At 41.4% G+C, this 14,502-nt stretch overlaps 1 protein-coding gene across 1 annotated transcript in view; it reads right to left on the reverse strand.

The window, feature by feature from the left end:
- The window catches only part of ASB4 (ankyrin repeat and SOCS box containing 4), a 64,852-nt gene extending 50,728 nt beyond the window's left edge, over window positions 1-14,124 (reverse strand). Inside the window, exons 1-2 of the mRNA XM_082693606.1 lie at window positions 13,837-14,124; window positions 3,597-3,896 (exon numbers count right to left, since the gene is read on the reverse strand). Coding sequence (XP_082549732.1) covers window positions 3,597-3,896; window positions 13,837-14,023 — 487 coding nt within the window. The 5' untranslated portion in view covers window positions 14,024-14,124. The remainder of the gene's footprint in view (window positions 1-3,596; window positions 3,897-13,836) is intronic.
- Window positions 14,125-14,502: the final 378 nt, after the last annotated feature.

Genomic DNA, 14,502 nt, shown 5'->3' on the forward strand with positions numbered 1-14,502 from the left:
CTATAACAATTCCTAAACAATACCCAACAATTCCTAAACTTACAGCTTTAGTCCAGAGCTCTCTTCTGCAATCCATACGTTTTGTCAAGTACAGCTTTGACTCGTTCACTTTGGAGGCTCAGAGCGATCTGAAACGTCTCATGTTTAAAACTTATCTGGGGAAACTCACTCTGATTTTGAGACTTAATCTAAAGCTTCAGCAATCAACCAAGTGGAACATCAGCAAAATAAACAAAACAAACAAAAAACCCACATAAGTCAGAGAATCCATACATATCTGGCCACTTGCTTTTTGACAAAGATACCAAGGCAACTCAATGGAGAAGAAGCAGTCTTTTCAGTAAATGATGTTGAAACAATTGTATATATAAGATAATTTACCCATGCATAAAAAGATGAACCTCACCGGTGCTTTATACCATATACAAAAATTAACTCAAAATGAGTCAAAGACCTAAAAGTAAGACCTGACATTATAAAACCTCTAGAAGGAATCATATGAGAAAATCTTTGTTCCTGGGTTAGTCAAAGATTTCTTAGCTAGGACACATAAAGCATAAGCCATAAGAGGTAAAAATGAATAAATTGAATTTATTAACATTAAATACTTCTTCTCTTCTAAAGACAGGAAGAATAAAAAGTCAAAGAAAAAATAAAAATATTTGCAAACATTTCTAATAAAGGGCTAGTATCCATAATATATAAAGAACACTGACAAATCAATAATAAGAAAGCAAACAACCCATTTTCAAAAAGGAGCAAAAGATATGAACAGATATTTCACCAAAGTAAATACACAGCTGGGAAATAAATACCTGAAAACATGCTCAACATCCTTGGCCATTAGGGGAATGTTAATTAAAACCATGAGATACTATTATATACCTATTATTGCTTAAATAAATTTTTTTTTTTTAATCTGACATCACCAAGTTCTGGCAAGGATGGAGAGAAACTGAACTCATGCATTGCTGGTTGGAATGCAAAATGTACAACTAGGTTGAAAAAGGGGAAAGTAGTTTCTTATAAATTTATCTCAAGACCCATAGTCCCACTCCTGGGTATTTACCCAAGAGAAATGAGAACATTTCCACACAAGAATCTGTATGCAAATGTTTATATCAGCTTTTTTTTTTTTTTTTCCCAGAATTGCCAAAGACTAGAAACAATCCAAAAGTCCCCCCACAGGGGAGCTGATTAACTGTGTTATGTCTATATAAGGAATACTACTCAGCAGTCAAAGGTCTGACAGACTGGTGAGTGTAAGCACATGGGTGAATCTCAAAGGCATTATGCTAAGTAGGAAAAAAACAGACCCAAAGCCTACATATTGTATAATTTAATTTATATGACATTCTGAAAAAGACAAAATTATAGGAACAGAGCACAGACCAGTAGTTGCTGGAGGTGAGGGTCCAGTGAAGGCATTAACTACAAAGAGCATCAGGAAAGTTTTTGAAAGTGACCGTGATGATGGTTTCATGACTATGTGTTTCTCAAAAATACTGAATTTTACTGTGTGTGGAATTATACCTCTATAAACTGACTTTTTAAAAACTAACTTTTTAAAAAAGATTTTATTTACTTACTTGACAGACAGAGATCACAGGCAGGCAGAGGCAGACAGAGAAAGAGAGGGAAGCAGGCTCCCTGCTGAGCAGAGATCCTCATTCGGGGCTTGATCCCAAGACCCTGGGATCACCACCTGAGCTGAAGGCAGAGGCTTTAAACCCACTGAGCCACCGAGGCACGCCTCAAAAACTAATTTTTAAAGATTAATTAATTTATTTATTTGAGACCGCATGCAGGAGGAGGAGCAGAGGGAGCAGGAGACAAGCAGGCTCCCCGATGAGCAGGAGCCTGACTCAAGGCTTGATCCCAGGACTCTGAGATCATAACCTGAGCGGAAATCAAGTCAGACGCTTAACGAACAGAGCCAGCCAGTCTCCCCTAAAAAACTATTTAGTGGAGGCACCTGGGTGGCTCAGTGGGTTAAGCCTCTGCCTCCCGCTCAGGTCATGATCTCAGGGTCCTGGGATCAAGTCCCGCATGGGGCTCTCTAATCAGTGGGGAGCCTGCTTCCCTTCCTCTCTCTCTGCCTGCCTCTCTGCCTGCTTGTGATCTCTGTCAAATAAATAAATAAAATCTTAAAAAAAAAAAAAACTATTTAGTGATCTTTCCCACATACACGATTCTTCTTCAAGTCCCTCCATCTTAAAAAATGGCTCAGTCAATTAGACATAGGACTCTTGGTTTTGGCTCAGGCTGTCATCTCAGGGTTGTGAGATCGAGCCCCACGTTTGGCTCCATGCTCAGCGCCGAGTCTGCTTTAAGATTCTCTCCCTCTCCTTCTGCCCCTCTTCTCAGAGCTCTCTAGCTCCCAAATAGATAGATAGATAGATAGATAGATAGATAGATAGATAGATAGATAAACCTTTTTTTAAAAAAATAGCATCACTATCTATCCACTTTCTAAAGCCAGAAACCTGGCAATGATACTTGAAATTTCTTTTTCCTTCTCTACTCCTCCATATAAAATCCATCTCTAAATGCTATTACCTCTGCTTCCAAAAAATACTGCAAACCCATCTTCTAATCTTCGTATCCAAGTTTGCCCCTTCGTGCAAATCACCGTCTTTTCTCACCTATGCCATTGCAATAGCTTCATGCAATAGCTTCACTGCTGGTCTCCCTGCTTCCCTTCTTGGTCTCTTCCGATTCTATTTCTGCCTACCGTCAGGATAATGATTTTAAGTGAAAATTAAGCCGTGTCATTTCCTTGCTTAAAACTTTTCTGTGCCTCCATTTCTAAACCTCATGCCCTGGCACCCAGCAAGCTATTACCCAACACATCCAACGCCATCATGTGGCACTCTCCTCTACCCTCTTAGCCCTCCCTCCCGCCCCATACCCGTGATATTCCGACCACACTGGTGTTCTTCCATCTGTTGAGTAGTCCAGGTTTTTTGCTTCCTTAGCAACTCTGCCCACGCTCTTCTCTATACCTGCGCTTCTCTTCCCCTTGACTCCTTTTTCAATGGCTCACTCCCTCTCATTCGTAAAGTTTCAGCTTCACAAATCATATCTTTAGAGGAATCTTCATCCATGTTCAAATAGTTTACTCCTGATATTCTCTTTCACAACACCCTATTTTTCTCCTTTCCCAATTTATGATTACATAGTTATGAATTTATTTTGCTAGCATTTCTCTCCCCTTCTAGAATATACCTTCTTGAAGGCAGAAACTATTTTCTTTTTCAGTTTCTTAGCACATTAGCTGACACATCATAAGAGCTAAATAAATATTTGTTAAATAAATATGTAAACTAATGAGCCTCCTCCAATGAAGAAAATAATGAGTCCAATGTGATCATCACTGAATTCACCTGGACCAACACGTGCATTTATATAGTTATATAAATATATAAATTTATAAATCTATATGTGTGTGCATATATATATGTGTATATATATATAGGTGTTTAGACTTATAAATGGGATACCTACTACACTACTTGAAGAAAGTAATAATCACCAAGTTTCACAACCGTGAGTGTGCAAGTAGACGACCATGTCAGCCACCCAGAAAGTCTTACCTCTCCAAACCAATTGCTTGGCACAGAGAATGGAGCTAGGAGTTGTACAGAAGTGTAAAGCCGTGTGTCCACTTAAGGAGTAGCAATTGAGTTTTGCTCCATGGTCACAGAGGATCTTAACACAATCCAAGTTGGCCATTTCGCAAGCCACGTGAAGGGGGGTTTTCCCGTTGGGTCTACAGTTGATTGTAGCATTGTGGTCCAGTAGCACCAGAAGACATTCCACGTGACCAAACAAGACAGAGAGATGCAAGCCCGTTGCCCAGGAAGACTTTAACTTATAACTAGGCAACCAGTAACCTGGACAAGAAAGGAAAGAAAGTTTAAGGTTTTGACCTAGGATTTTTCTCTGTTTTGTGAAAATTTTTACAAATCTCTTACTTTGGTCACATTCATAAAATTAGGGGGGAGGAGTGATTCAGAAGTGCAAATGAGTAACTGGTGGGTCTTCAAATGTCTAGTTTAGAAGCATGCTTGGATATCTTGAGCAGGACAGGCACTCTTGAGTCTCTCTGTTTCTAGCATTTTCCATTACCTCGTTGCTTTATTTACTGATTCTTCCTGGCCCTTCAAGGCATTTGAGTTTGACACCTTCATTTATGGAATCACATTTTTACTTTACATGGTGAGTTACATGAGACTCTTATTGTTTTAACTCTCAATCATTGCCTTGAATGTTTTTGAAGCTGTTAGTTACAAGATTATACCTTTTATTCCATCATGGTTCTTTTGCCCTATAGTTGCTGCTGTTGTTGTCAATCAGAGGTATGAATGTATTTAATGTCTTTAAAAAATTTGTCTTGTTGCGGGGTCTGGGCGGCGCAGTGGGTTAAAGCCTCTGCCTTGAGCTCAGGTCATGATCCCAGGGTCCTGGGATCGAGCTCCGCATCAAGCTCTCTGCTCGGTAGGAAGTCTTCTTTCCCCCGGCGCCCTGCCCGCCTCTCTGCCTACTTGTGATTTCTGTCTGTCAAATAAATAAATAAAATCTTCAAAAAGAAAAATTTGTCTTGCGAAGATTTTTATGTGTCTTCCTATTGGTTTTTATAATATCTCTTATGGAAGAAAAACTCAAGGCAACTCACAAATTTTACACAATACAGGATTTTTTAAATGATCTAAGGGCAAAGGGAAAAAAATAAGGTAGGAAAATAAAAAGTGGTCAAGGGTAAGATCGGTACACAAAATATAAACCTTGTCCTATACACTAGAGCCACATTGCAAATTTGCCTTTGCACTTCCTAGCAGCCAAAATAAATAGGAAAACATGATGTATTGCACAATTAACTATGCCCACAAGCTATACACAAATTAATTGCTCAGGAGAAGCATGGCTGATCCTAGAACTGAGATCTTAGATAAATTCTTCCCATTAGTTGCTGGAAATGTTCTCTCTCGCCTCCCGCCCCCTCTCTCCCTTACATGTCTCACAAGCCATAACAAACATGATTTTATAAACCTTCTTCCAATGTCAGTACCTAGAGCCATAATATTAAGCTCAGTAGGAGTGGGTAATGGAAAATGGGTTCAAAAAGATAAAATACTGAGGCCCCCCCAGATGCAGATGTAAGATAACCCAGCAGCTTGGAAGAGACTCTAGGGCTGAAACACCAAAATATATTTTAACATGGATAAATCAGAAGTTTGCTTTTAAATTTATAATAATTTATAAAATTCCACTATACAAGTACAGGGTAAGTGAAATACAGTTTAATGCTAATTTATTTGAAAAAAGACCTAGGGACTTGAGTTGACAGAATTCTCAAAAGGAGCCAACTGGGTACAGAGCTGCCAAAAAGCTAACTCGGTCTTAAGCTCCATTAATGAAACTGCAGTGCCCAAAACAAAAGGGGTGAAAGTTGTATTCTCTACTGAGGAGATGAGGCCAGAATGAATCCAGAATATTGCGAATACTTCTGGGCACCGAAGAGGGCCCTTGGAGGTTGAGGACCACATTACAAGGGGGCGTGGCGATTGGGTATTAAAATTCTCTCATTTAAATGAGAAACGTCACATACGTGCTACTCCTGGTATTTATCCTACAAGTATAAGCACTCATGTGAGAAAATTCTCTCTAAGGACCACTGTATTTTTTTTTTTTTTAATTTGACAGAGAGAGAGAGAGCACAAGGAGAGGGAGCAGCCAGCAGAAAAAGGGAGAATCAGGCTCCCCGCAGAGCAGGGAGCCCGATGCAGGGCTCGATTCCAGGACTGGGGGATCACGATCTGAGCTGAAGGCAGAGACTTTAACTCACTGAGTCACCCCCCCCCCCCAGGGTCACTGTAATGCACAACTTCCAAGCATATCACCTGCACTGAAGTCTGTGAAGAGTATGAAGCTGTCAGGGGTTATAATAACCTGGCCTGTGGGTAAGAATAGGCACCACACTACAACATAGGTAGTATGGTATCCTAATGGGTAACGATTGGAAACAATTTCTATCTTTATCAATAGGAGACTGTTTAAAAAACTTTTTTGGTGTGTCCATACAATCAAATACTCTACAGCCGTTATGAAGAAGAGGGCAGTTCTGTGTGTATGGATATCGGAAAATCTCAAGATATCTTACCAAGCAAGAAAGGCAGGGGCTGATCAGTGTGCAGAGCATGCTATCATAGGTGAAAATATTTATCAGCCCTGCAAACAAGAAACTGGTTAGAGCAGTGACCTCCAAGAACTAGGGGCTGAAAGACAAGGACATAGACTTACTCATCCTCAGATGCCTCCTTTTTGAGCTTTTAAATTCAGTGCCTTGTGAGTGTATCCCTATTTGCAAAAATAAGTAAAATTAAAATAAACTACTGTCCCCTCTTCAGAGGCAGAAAGATAATTTAGTTTCAAAGACCATATTACAGGGTCATGCACAATGCTGACTAATCCTGAGGGAATGAGTGAACCCAGCTGAAGTTTGTTTTTCTGTAAGCCACTCTCCACCATAGACATGCACACACACCACACACACACACACACACACACACACACACACACCTTTCTCATTCTGTTCAGAATTCTAAGGCCATTTGACTTTCCATCCCTCCCAGCATTCTCCTTATCCACATCGCCTCTTTAAAAAGAAATACAAAGTTAATTCACACTAAAGTCTAATGAACTGAGGATTTTTTAAAGTGTGACCCTCTTAGGATTATCCGAATTTATGTGGGAATCTGGATTCAACCAATAGAACTAAGTGTTAAGATACTAATTTGAGATCCCAGACACTGTGAAGGGAAGGGATTCATTGATAGGGACTTTTCTCTGGCAGAGACAAACAGCATCACGGACAGTCTGGGCTGTGGAATTATCAACCCTGTGCCTGTGATGTGCATGTGCGTGTGTGTATGTGTGTGTGTGTGTGTGTGTGTAAACAGATAGGCATACATGCTGCATGTGTGTGTACCCATTTATACATTCTTATTTAGCTGTGTGTGTTGAATCTCTGTTCCGAGCAGAGTTTTCAGGCTTTGTGGTATGCAACCTGCTTTTGATAGTGAATGAATCACATTAGCACCAGTACTTAATCAGTCATTTTAACGCTCAGATTTCCTCAACAAGCAATTTGCAAAGCCAGTCTCTTCTAACTGTCTTGGAAAGAAGCTGGTTCCAGATCTGGAAACTGGACTACGTTTTGCCTGCTGATTAGCAGCAAACATTTGGCAGCTCTGTGCACCCACTGATTGGAAACTCGTGCCTGCTTCTGCAATGGGAAGAAAAATGATCCCAGAAAAGGAAGCAGTAGAGAGCTGATTAAGAAAACACCATTTTGATGTAAAATCAAAGAAAACACAGAATGTTAGCGCTGGAGGGAAGATTATCCAGTCCAAGCCTTTCATTTTCTAGATGAGAAAACTGCCACTTTCTTAGCCTGCCAGAGCCCTAAGTCGCCTGCCTCAGTCCAAGCTAATGGACTCAGGATATCTGCAATGCAGGGTTTCCATCTGTCTTTGTCTTTGTGGAAGCAGAAGAGGTTTTAGCAGCCATCCTACTTCACAAATCACGAGGAAAGAAAGCAGATCCTGAATTCATGTACACTATACCACATCTCTGATATGGAAATGCATTTGCTGGTGGATGTTTTATTCCTAAATTCCCGGTAACACCTGGAGAATCTCTCCTGCCCCATTTATTCCAGGCAGCAGTCATCCTTAGTCTCTCAGTCCCTTGCCTCCGCCTGTTCCTTTGGTCATAATCTTTAACCAGTAAATCAGCCTTGGAGACAGCTGGGTCCTGGGATTCAGCCTACCCCAGATGAGCTTCTGCCTACCAGTCACCCCTCCTAGATGGAAATGTGTGTAGGTGGTTGGCAACAAGACACCTTTGGTGCTGCCCCTAGAAGCTGAATAAATCAGAAGGAGACAGATTGTCAGATACAGATCACGGCCCACTGAAATGTATCTTGAAGCCACGCAGCGGAACTTTTTGGTGGTGGTGTGTATGTGCGGTGGGGAGTGAGGTGGGGCTGAGATTCTGGATCATTCGACCCCAGGCATAGTGGGAAAGTCTTCTGGAGAGAACGGAGCAGCCCACAGCAAGGAGGCTATGAGCCTGCAGCTACAGGTCGCTTTGTACCAAGTGTGGCAAGCAGCAAGAGTGTCCTTTCCACCTCACCTACCCACTCTGGGGACCAAACCCGAGGTAAGGCCATCCTCAGAAACCACAGTGAGGCAGCACCTATTAAAATGTTGTATTGCTACGAACACTCCAAGACATCAGAGTTTGCCTTCTAAGTACAGCCTGCAACAGTCACAGCACAACAGAACTACAGCTAACTAACCAATCGGACATCTTCATTTTGTACACTCTTCCTTCTTTCCAGGGCAGAATTATCCCAGGGTTTCCAGGCCTAGAGTGTGATTTATTCTGAGCGTTTGTTTTTCAGAGTCCCCTCTGCTACCCTCTGCAGATGGCAGGCTGCCGTGTGTGCTCAGATGGGCACAAGTGGTGGTGGTGGGGGGGTGTGGAACCTGGGAACAAAGCCCCTGAGAGGGGAGTCAGGAAGCCACTGCCTCCCTAATACTGTAAACCACTCACCTCGCCTGCCCCCTGCAGGTCTGCAGTGCGCCAGTAGCAATGGCTCGAAGAACGATGCTTGAGCCAGGAGTTTAACAGAGACGAGACTACAGATCCTGTCCTGGGCAAAAATCCCGCAGAGTCTCTCAAAGGCAGGCCGTGCCCACGTGGATTTATAGCATCTACAGTCACTTTTCACCTTGCCCAGACCGTGACGCATCATCTGTTTATATCATTTCCCCTTCATAACATCACAGATTATCGGCACGCAGGGGATTTGGAGAGGGTCTTGACAAAGTCTCCGCTTTACAAATAAGGATAAGATTAAGGAGCACACAATGCTCGAGCCTGTCTAACCGTTACGGACAGATCAACCCAATCTCTGGTCTCCCCGAGTCTTTAAACCGCCGCGGGTGACGGGCTGACTGTCCGCTTCTCCGCCCCCCAAAACCAACAGGACTTGTACGCAAAAAGCTCTAAAAGCATCTTAGAAGTTCAACCCCTACAAAGGTATTCGAAGTGATCGTGTGTGTGTGTGTGTGTGTGTGTGTGTGTGTGTGTGTGTGTGTGTTTAATTAAATCTGAAACCAGAGACAGGCCTGCATAGCCGAGTAGGAAGCCCTGCGCTCAGGAAATACGGTAAAGAGAGAAGGTCGGTGTTCAGGGTACCTCTTGGAAGAAGGGATTGATTGGGGGTGTTCACCTCTCTGGGAAACTTTCAGCTAAGCCTGGGCTGCGCAACAGTGATCAGCTACAATGTTCTCTGAGTCCAAAGCATCCCCCACACTAGAAGCCTGTTATTACAGCCAAAGGTTACACACGCTGCTCGTGCTGGATTAGCAGACATTTGCTCGGCCTGTGTCCACGTATTTGCACAGTACCGAAGGATTACAGACGAAAGCACAATTCTTGGCTATCTTTTAATAGCTAACATTTTCAGGATAAACCCCCAGGAGAGCGGGGGAAAAAAGCCAGCTTGAAATGAAACATTTAAAAGAAAAAAGTTTGAGGGGCGCCTGGGTGGCTCAGTCCTTAAGCGTCTGCCTTTGGCTCAGGTCATGATCCCAGGGTCCTGGGATAGCCACCACCCCCCACCCTCCACTCCCACCCCTCCATTAGGCTCTCTACTCCGGGGGAGGCCTGCTTCTCCCTCTCCCACTTGCCCTGCTTGTGTTCCTGCTCTCACTATCTCTCTCTGTCAAATAAATTAAAAAAAAAAAAATTAAGAAAGAAAAAAGTTTGAACACCCAGGAAGGGAAAAGAACCCAAGTATGGTAAGAGGATTGTAGGAGAACAAATTTCTGGCAAAGAGGAAAATGAGGTGATAAAGAGATTATTCATTAAGAGAGTGGAAGTAAGAGCTTTCAGGATATTTGGAAGGCAGTTGTTACTTAGTAAAGTAGATAGAACCCCTGCCAGAAAGTTTTCCAGTGAAATCACTCATTGGTTATTTTAATTAAAAATATGACTACCAACCAAAGAACCTGCAGCTGTGGGCCATAAACGAAGTGCTTAAAGTGCATTACACTGATTAATAAAAGACTCTGATTAACCTTGCTGACTAGGGAATTTCATACCCCAAGAGAGAGGTACGGTATTCTGCCTGTATCGTTAACACACCAGGGCTCATACATCTGAAAGAGAATCGCAATATGTAGTTGGAAAAGCCTTTGGAAACAGCTTTACGGATGTTCACATTTCTAGTATAGGGGTCACTAGTGAGAGCCCGTATGAATAGCTTCGGGTTTTCTTACAGATACTGTGTTCACTCTGGATATTGCACCCTTGGCTCATGGTAAACTTTCTATCATTAACAACCCTTGACTTTGCAGCTACTTACTGCGTGTAGCAGTTAAAAAGTTGTTTGTGTATCTAACTTTTCTTCACGCCGTTCCCATTTTAAGGCCGTCGTCTGGTAGATGGAATTTTGCTTGCTTGTTTTTGCTTTAGAGACACATGTCCCTGCTGTCCTCCAGGAGTTATCCCAAATGTCAGCCGGCATGTTTTTAATGTTTGCTTTCTAAAGTGTGAGACAGGCTTTTTTTTTTCTTCTTCTTCTTCTTCAATTAGTAAAACGTGATTTTTTCTGAAGATTTGATTATGAAGTTTAACATAACTTTAAAAAAAATAAAACAAGGGCTCCCCAACTATAACAAGGTGCTGGGGCTGGGTGGGACCCACAGTTTGAACCTAAGCTCTGGAATTCCGCTCTCTGTCCCGTGGGCTAGGGGAGCTATTCAGTGGGATGAGGAAGCAGAAGTGAATTTCCAGATGTTTGGTTCTGCCTTCCTCACAAAACCCACATTTTTTTTTTAAGATTTTATTTATTTATTTGACAGAGAGAGATTACAAGTAGGCAGAGAGGCAGGCAGAGAGAGAGAGGAGGAAGCAGGCTCCCTGCTGAGCAGAGAGCCCGATGCGGGACTCGATCCCAGAACCCTGAGATCATGACCTGAGCTGAAGGCAGCGGCTTAACCCACTGAGCCACCCAGGCGCCCCCAAAACCCACATTTTATATTTCCTTATGTGACTGTGCCAATGAGATGGTGGATTTGGGGGGAGCAGTGTTGAGACCCCAAGCTGATTTCCTCACCCACAGAGTTCTGAACTATCCAAAAACTATGAAATGATTTGTATACTAAACTTAGACATACCATATTCAGGGGGGAAAATGGGGTCACTTTTTGAAATTCTATGAAAAGTGCTCTATGTCCTAAAAGAAGTAAAGATGCTTTGGGATTAATTGTACCCCTGTTGATCTTCTGCGGGACCATGAAATGTTGAATATAGATTATATTTTTCATCCTACAAGCAAATTTAAAGGTCGCGTGGTATCTTTTATAATTCTTCAACATTGTCGTGCTTAGGAAGCCGCAAAATACCTAAAACTTGAAGATTCTCATACTTTAAAAGTAAACAGGTCATGTTTCCATTTCCACATTCAGATGCTGGTTATATGGGTTTGTTTACATTATGAAAATTAATCATGATGTACGCTTGTGATCTGTACACTTTTCTGCATGGCACCTTTCAAATTTGTTTTTAAAAACCAAAACCTGCTTCGTAGCAATGCACTAGAATTCAATGTCCCAAACAGAACTACCTCTACTGAACTAATTACCCAGGGCAGCCTGCTCAGCTCTAACCTGGTCCCTGGGAATTCCTCTGTGACTTAAGAAATTGATATAACCACTTAGGTCAACTTTGCTTGGCTAGCAACCAAGATTCTATTTATCACTTCCATTCCTGACTGAAATATTAAAAGGTTCGATAATGAGGCTGAAAGACATGTGAAAATGTGGGGGAAAAAAATTTGAAAATTCTTTGAAGAAAGATGAGTCTTTAATCTGGATTTAAGATGGAAGAGAGAGATTCTGATGCCCATATTCATGTTAAACAGAGAGGAGTGTGTTTCTCTCTGTGCCTACAAGCATGTGAGCACACACACATACACATGCACGATTCCCCTATAAACCCTGAAGATATGATCACAAATCCCATGATTTCTGTGCATACATTCACCTGGCATGCGTAAGAAATGAAACTCCTCTTTTCCTTTCCCAGAGGGTGTAATTTGCTGTTTCCCATATGGAAAGCCACATCCCACAGTCCTAACACTATGAAAACTCCCATTCATGTGAATGAATTTTTAGCTCTATGAGGACCATAGGAATCGACTCATATGGACAGAAAGGATGAAAACTGTATTTTCTTCTGATTCAGGGTGATGTCTCCCTGGAAGCAGGAGAAACAGCATCTTCTTTCCCCAGAGCCTGCCCTTCAACTTCCTTTTTCTCACAATCTCAAAACCTCGAGTGATCCACGCAATTTGGCATGTTTAGGAAATGGGAAGATGCAGTCTTCACAACTCAGTGTTAAATAAATTACACTGACTCGGACCTGAGTTATTTCCATGGGCACACACATGAGCTTAAAAGAGACCTTAAAAATGTATTTGGTGTTCAGTCTTTCACTGAACAGATCCAGAAGGAGAAAGTAATGTGATTACATGCTATACACTCCTTCTTTCTAACAGAGCTCCATCAACCAGTTTAAAAAATAAAACAAAACAAAAAAACCTCTTCGTTATCTTCCAGTCAAAACAGCAATGCCAATTTATGATAAAGCCCTCCAGGAAAAAGTCATAAACACAGTAACTGGCCTCCTCTATTCTTCCTTCAGAACTAACAACCAGAGTACAGTAAATTAATGGAAAAATATATACCATTAGCATTAGTTTCTGAAAATTGATGGTGCTGATGACTTATATATGAATGGAAAGCACTTACAACAAGAAGAAAGAATTGCTCTCTCTCTCCAAAGGCTGTACACAAGACCTTATCATCTATTTTGTTTAAACAGAAGTGATGTTGAACATGGTGTTTGTTTGTAGTCGGCTCGCCAGATGGCCTCGCTACTCAAGTTCCCCATTAACTGGCTGATTTGGGAAATCAGAATCTGCGTACTTCTAATTTATTTCTGATTTCTCAGGCGTGGGTTCCAGAAAAATCCCTTGATTAAAAAAAAAATTCCGTTTTCGTTCTTGTTACCTCTCGTTCTCTAAAAGGCAGACATTCTGTATTTAGGATATCTACAGTTTTGATCTATTATTACAATCAAGGGAAAAAAGTTAACTTTGGGGTTTTTCTGGTTTCAGTTTTTTGCCTGAACTAAAAACTCATTAACATGATGAGGACTATCAAAGTGCATCAAGGCAGAGACTTACCCATTCATTAACCCTCCAAATAGGGGCAAAAATCCCCTTTTCCATCCAGATAGACACAGAGATGATATACCTTTCAGTGGCTGTGTAAGCAGAGAGTTAGCCGCCTGTCCCAAGGCAGTCACTCTGTCTGGATTGGATCTTAGCAGTCTGTTTAGCCATAATCTAGAGATGTTTTCTTTATTCTATGTCATTGTAGGCAGAAGAAAAGTTCAAAATAAAAGCAAAGTACACTAATAAATACCATGGTCCAGGATTTCAAACTCCAGACACAAGGATAGAGAAAGAAGATAAGAGAAAAGATGGAAAGATAGACAGAAAGAAATACAAACATATCCCATTCATGATGCTGTCTAGTTCAAAAGAGAAAAAGATTAAATTACACATATTTTTTAAAAATACATATGTAAACCGTAAGAGCTCCTGGCTTAGATTGGGTGACCGACATTGTGCATTTAAAAAAAAAAAAATCCATTATCTATCGATTTTATAATCACAGCTCTAATTTTTACCTTGTTTATAAGATGCCAAAACCATATTCTCATCTTCAACTTCAAAAACCGTGTCCACATCTATTAGCCGCTGGATTAAGATGGCCTTCAGTTTTCCGAAGTCATTGGACTTTAGAGCCTCAAGGAAATTTCTCTTAACTAACTTGGCAGCTGCGGATTTAGTGATAGGGGCGGCGGTGCCTTCCATCCTTCCTCCTCTCCCTCTGGAAGCTTTGTTGTGATTTATCAGGAGAGCGGCACCAAGCAAACAGGCACATGCTGGAGAGCCCACAAACTGTCGGCTAATTTTATCCCAAAGTTATGCTGATCCGTTCTATTTATATAGGGATCATTTCAAACTTCAAAATATCCTTCCTGGCCGTCACTGCCTTTTCAGGTCTTTTAAACTGGTTCTACGCTCACTGATTCATTGAATAATATATCGTGTCAATATCAAGGCAAAGCCCTTGCACTACATTTCAGGGAACGAAATGTCAGTATTATTTCTTATATGATCAAAGCAAAAGCTTAAGATTTAAAAGCTCTTAATGCTTTTTTTTTTCCACCCCTCAGTAAAAACATCTGGTGTCCAACTGGAGATTCAGCGTCCTGCTCCGAGTAGCCACCAGCCAAAAAAGAAAATTCGTTACAGTTTCTGAGACCTATGTCTCTGAAAACCTATAATAA

Source organism: Mustela nivalis (assembly GCF_964662115.1).
Source record: "Mustela nivalis genome assembly, chromosome: 12".
In the NCBI taxonomy this organism is placed as follows: Eukaryota; Metazoa; Chordata; class Mammalia; order Carnivora; family Mustelidae; genus Mustela; species Mustela nivalis.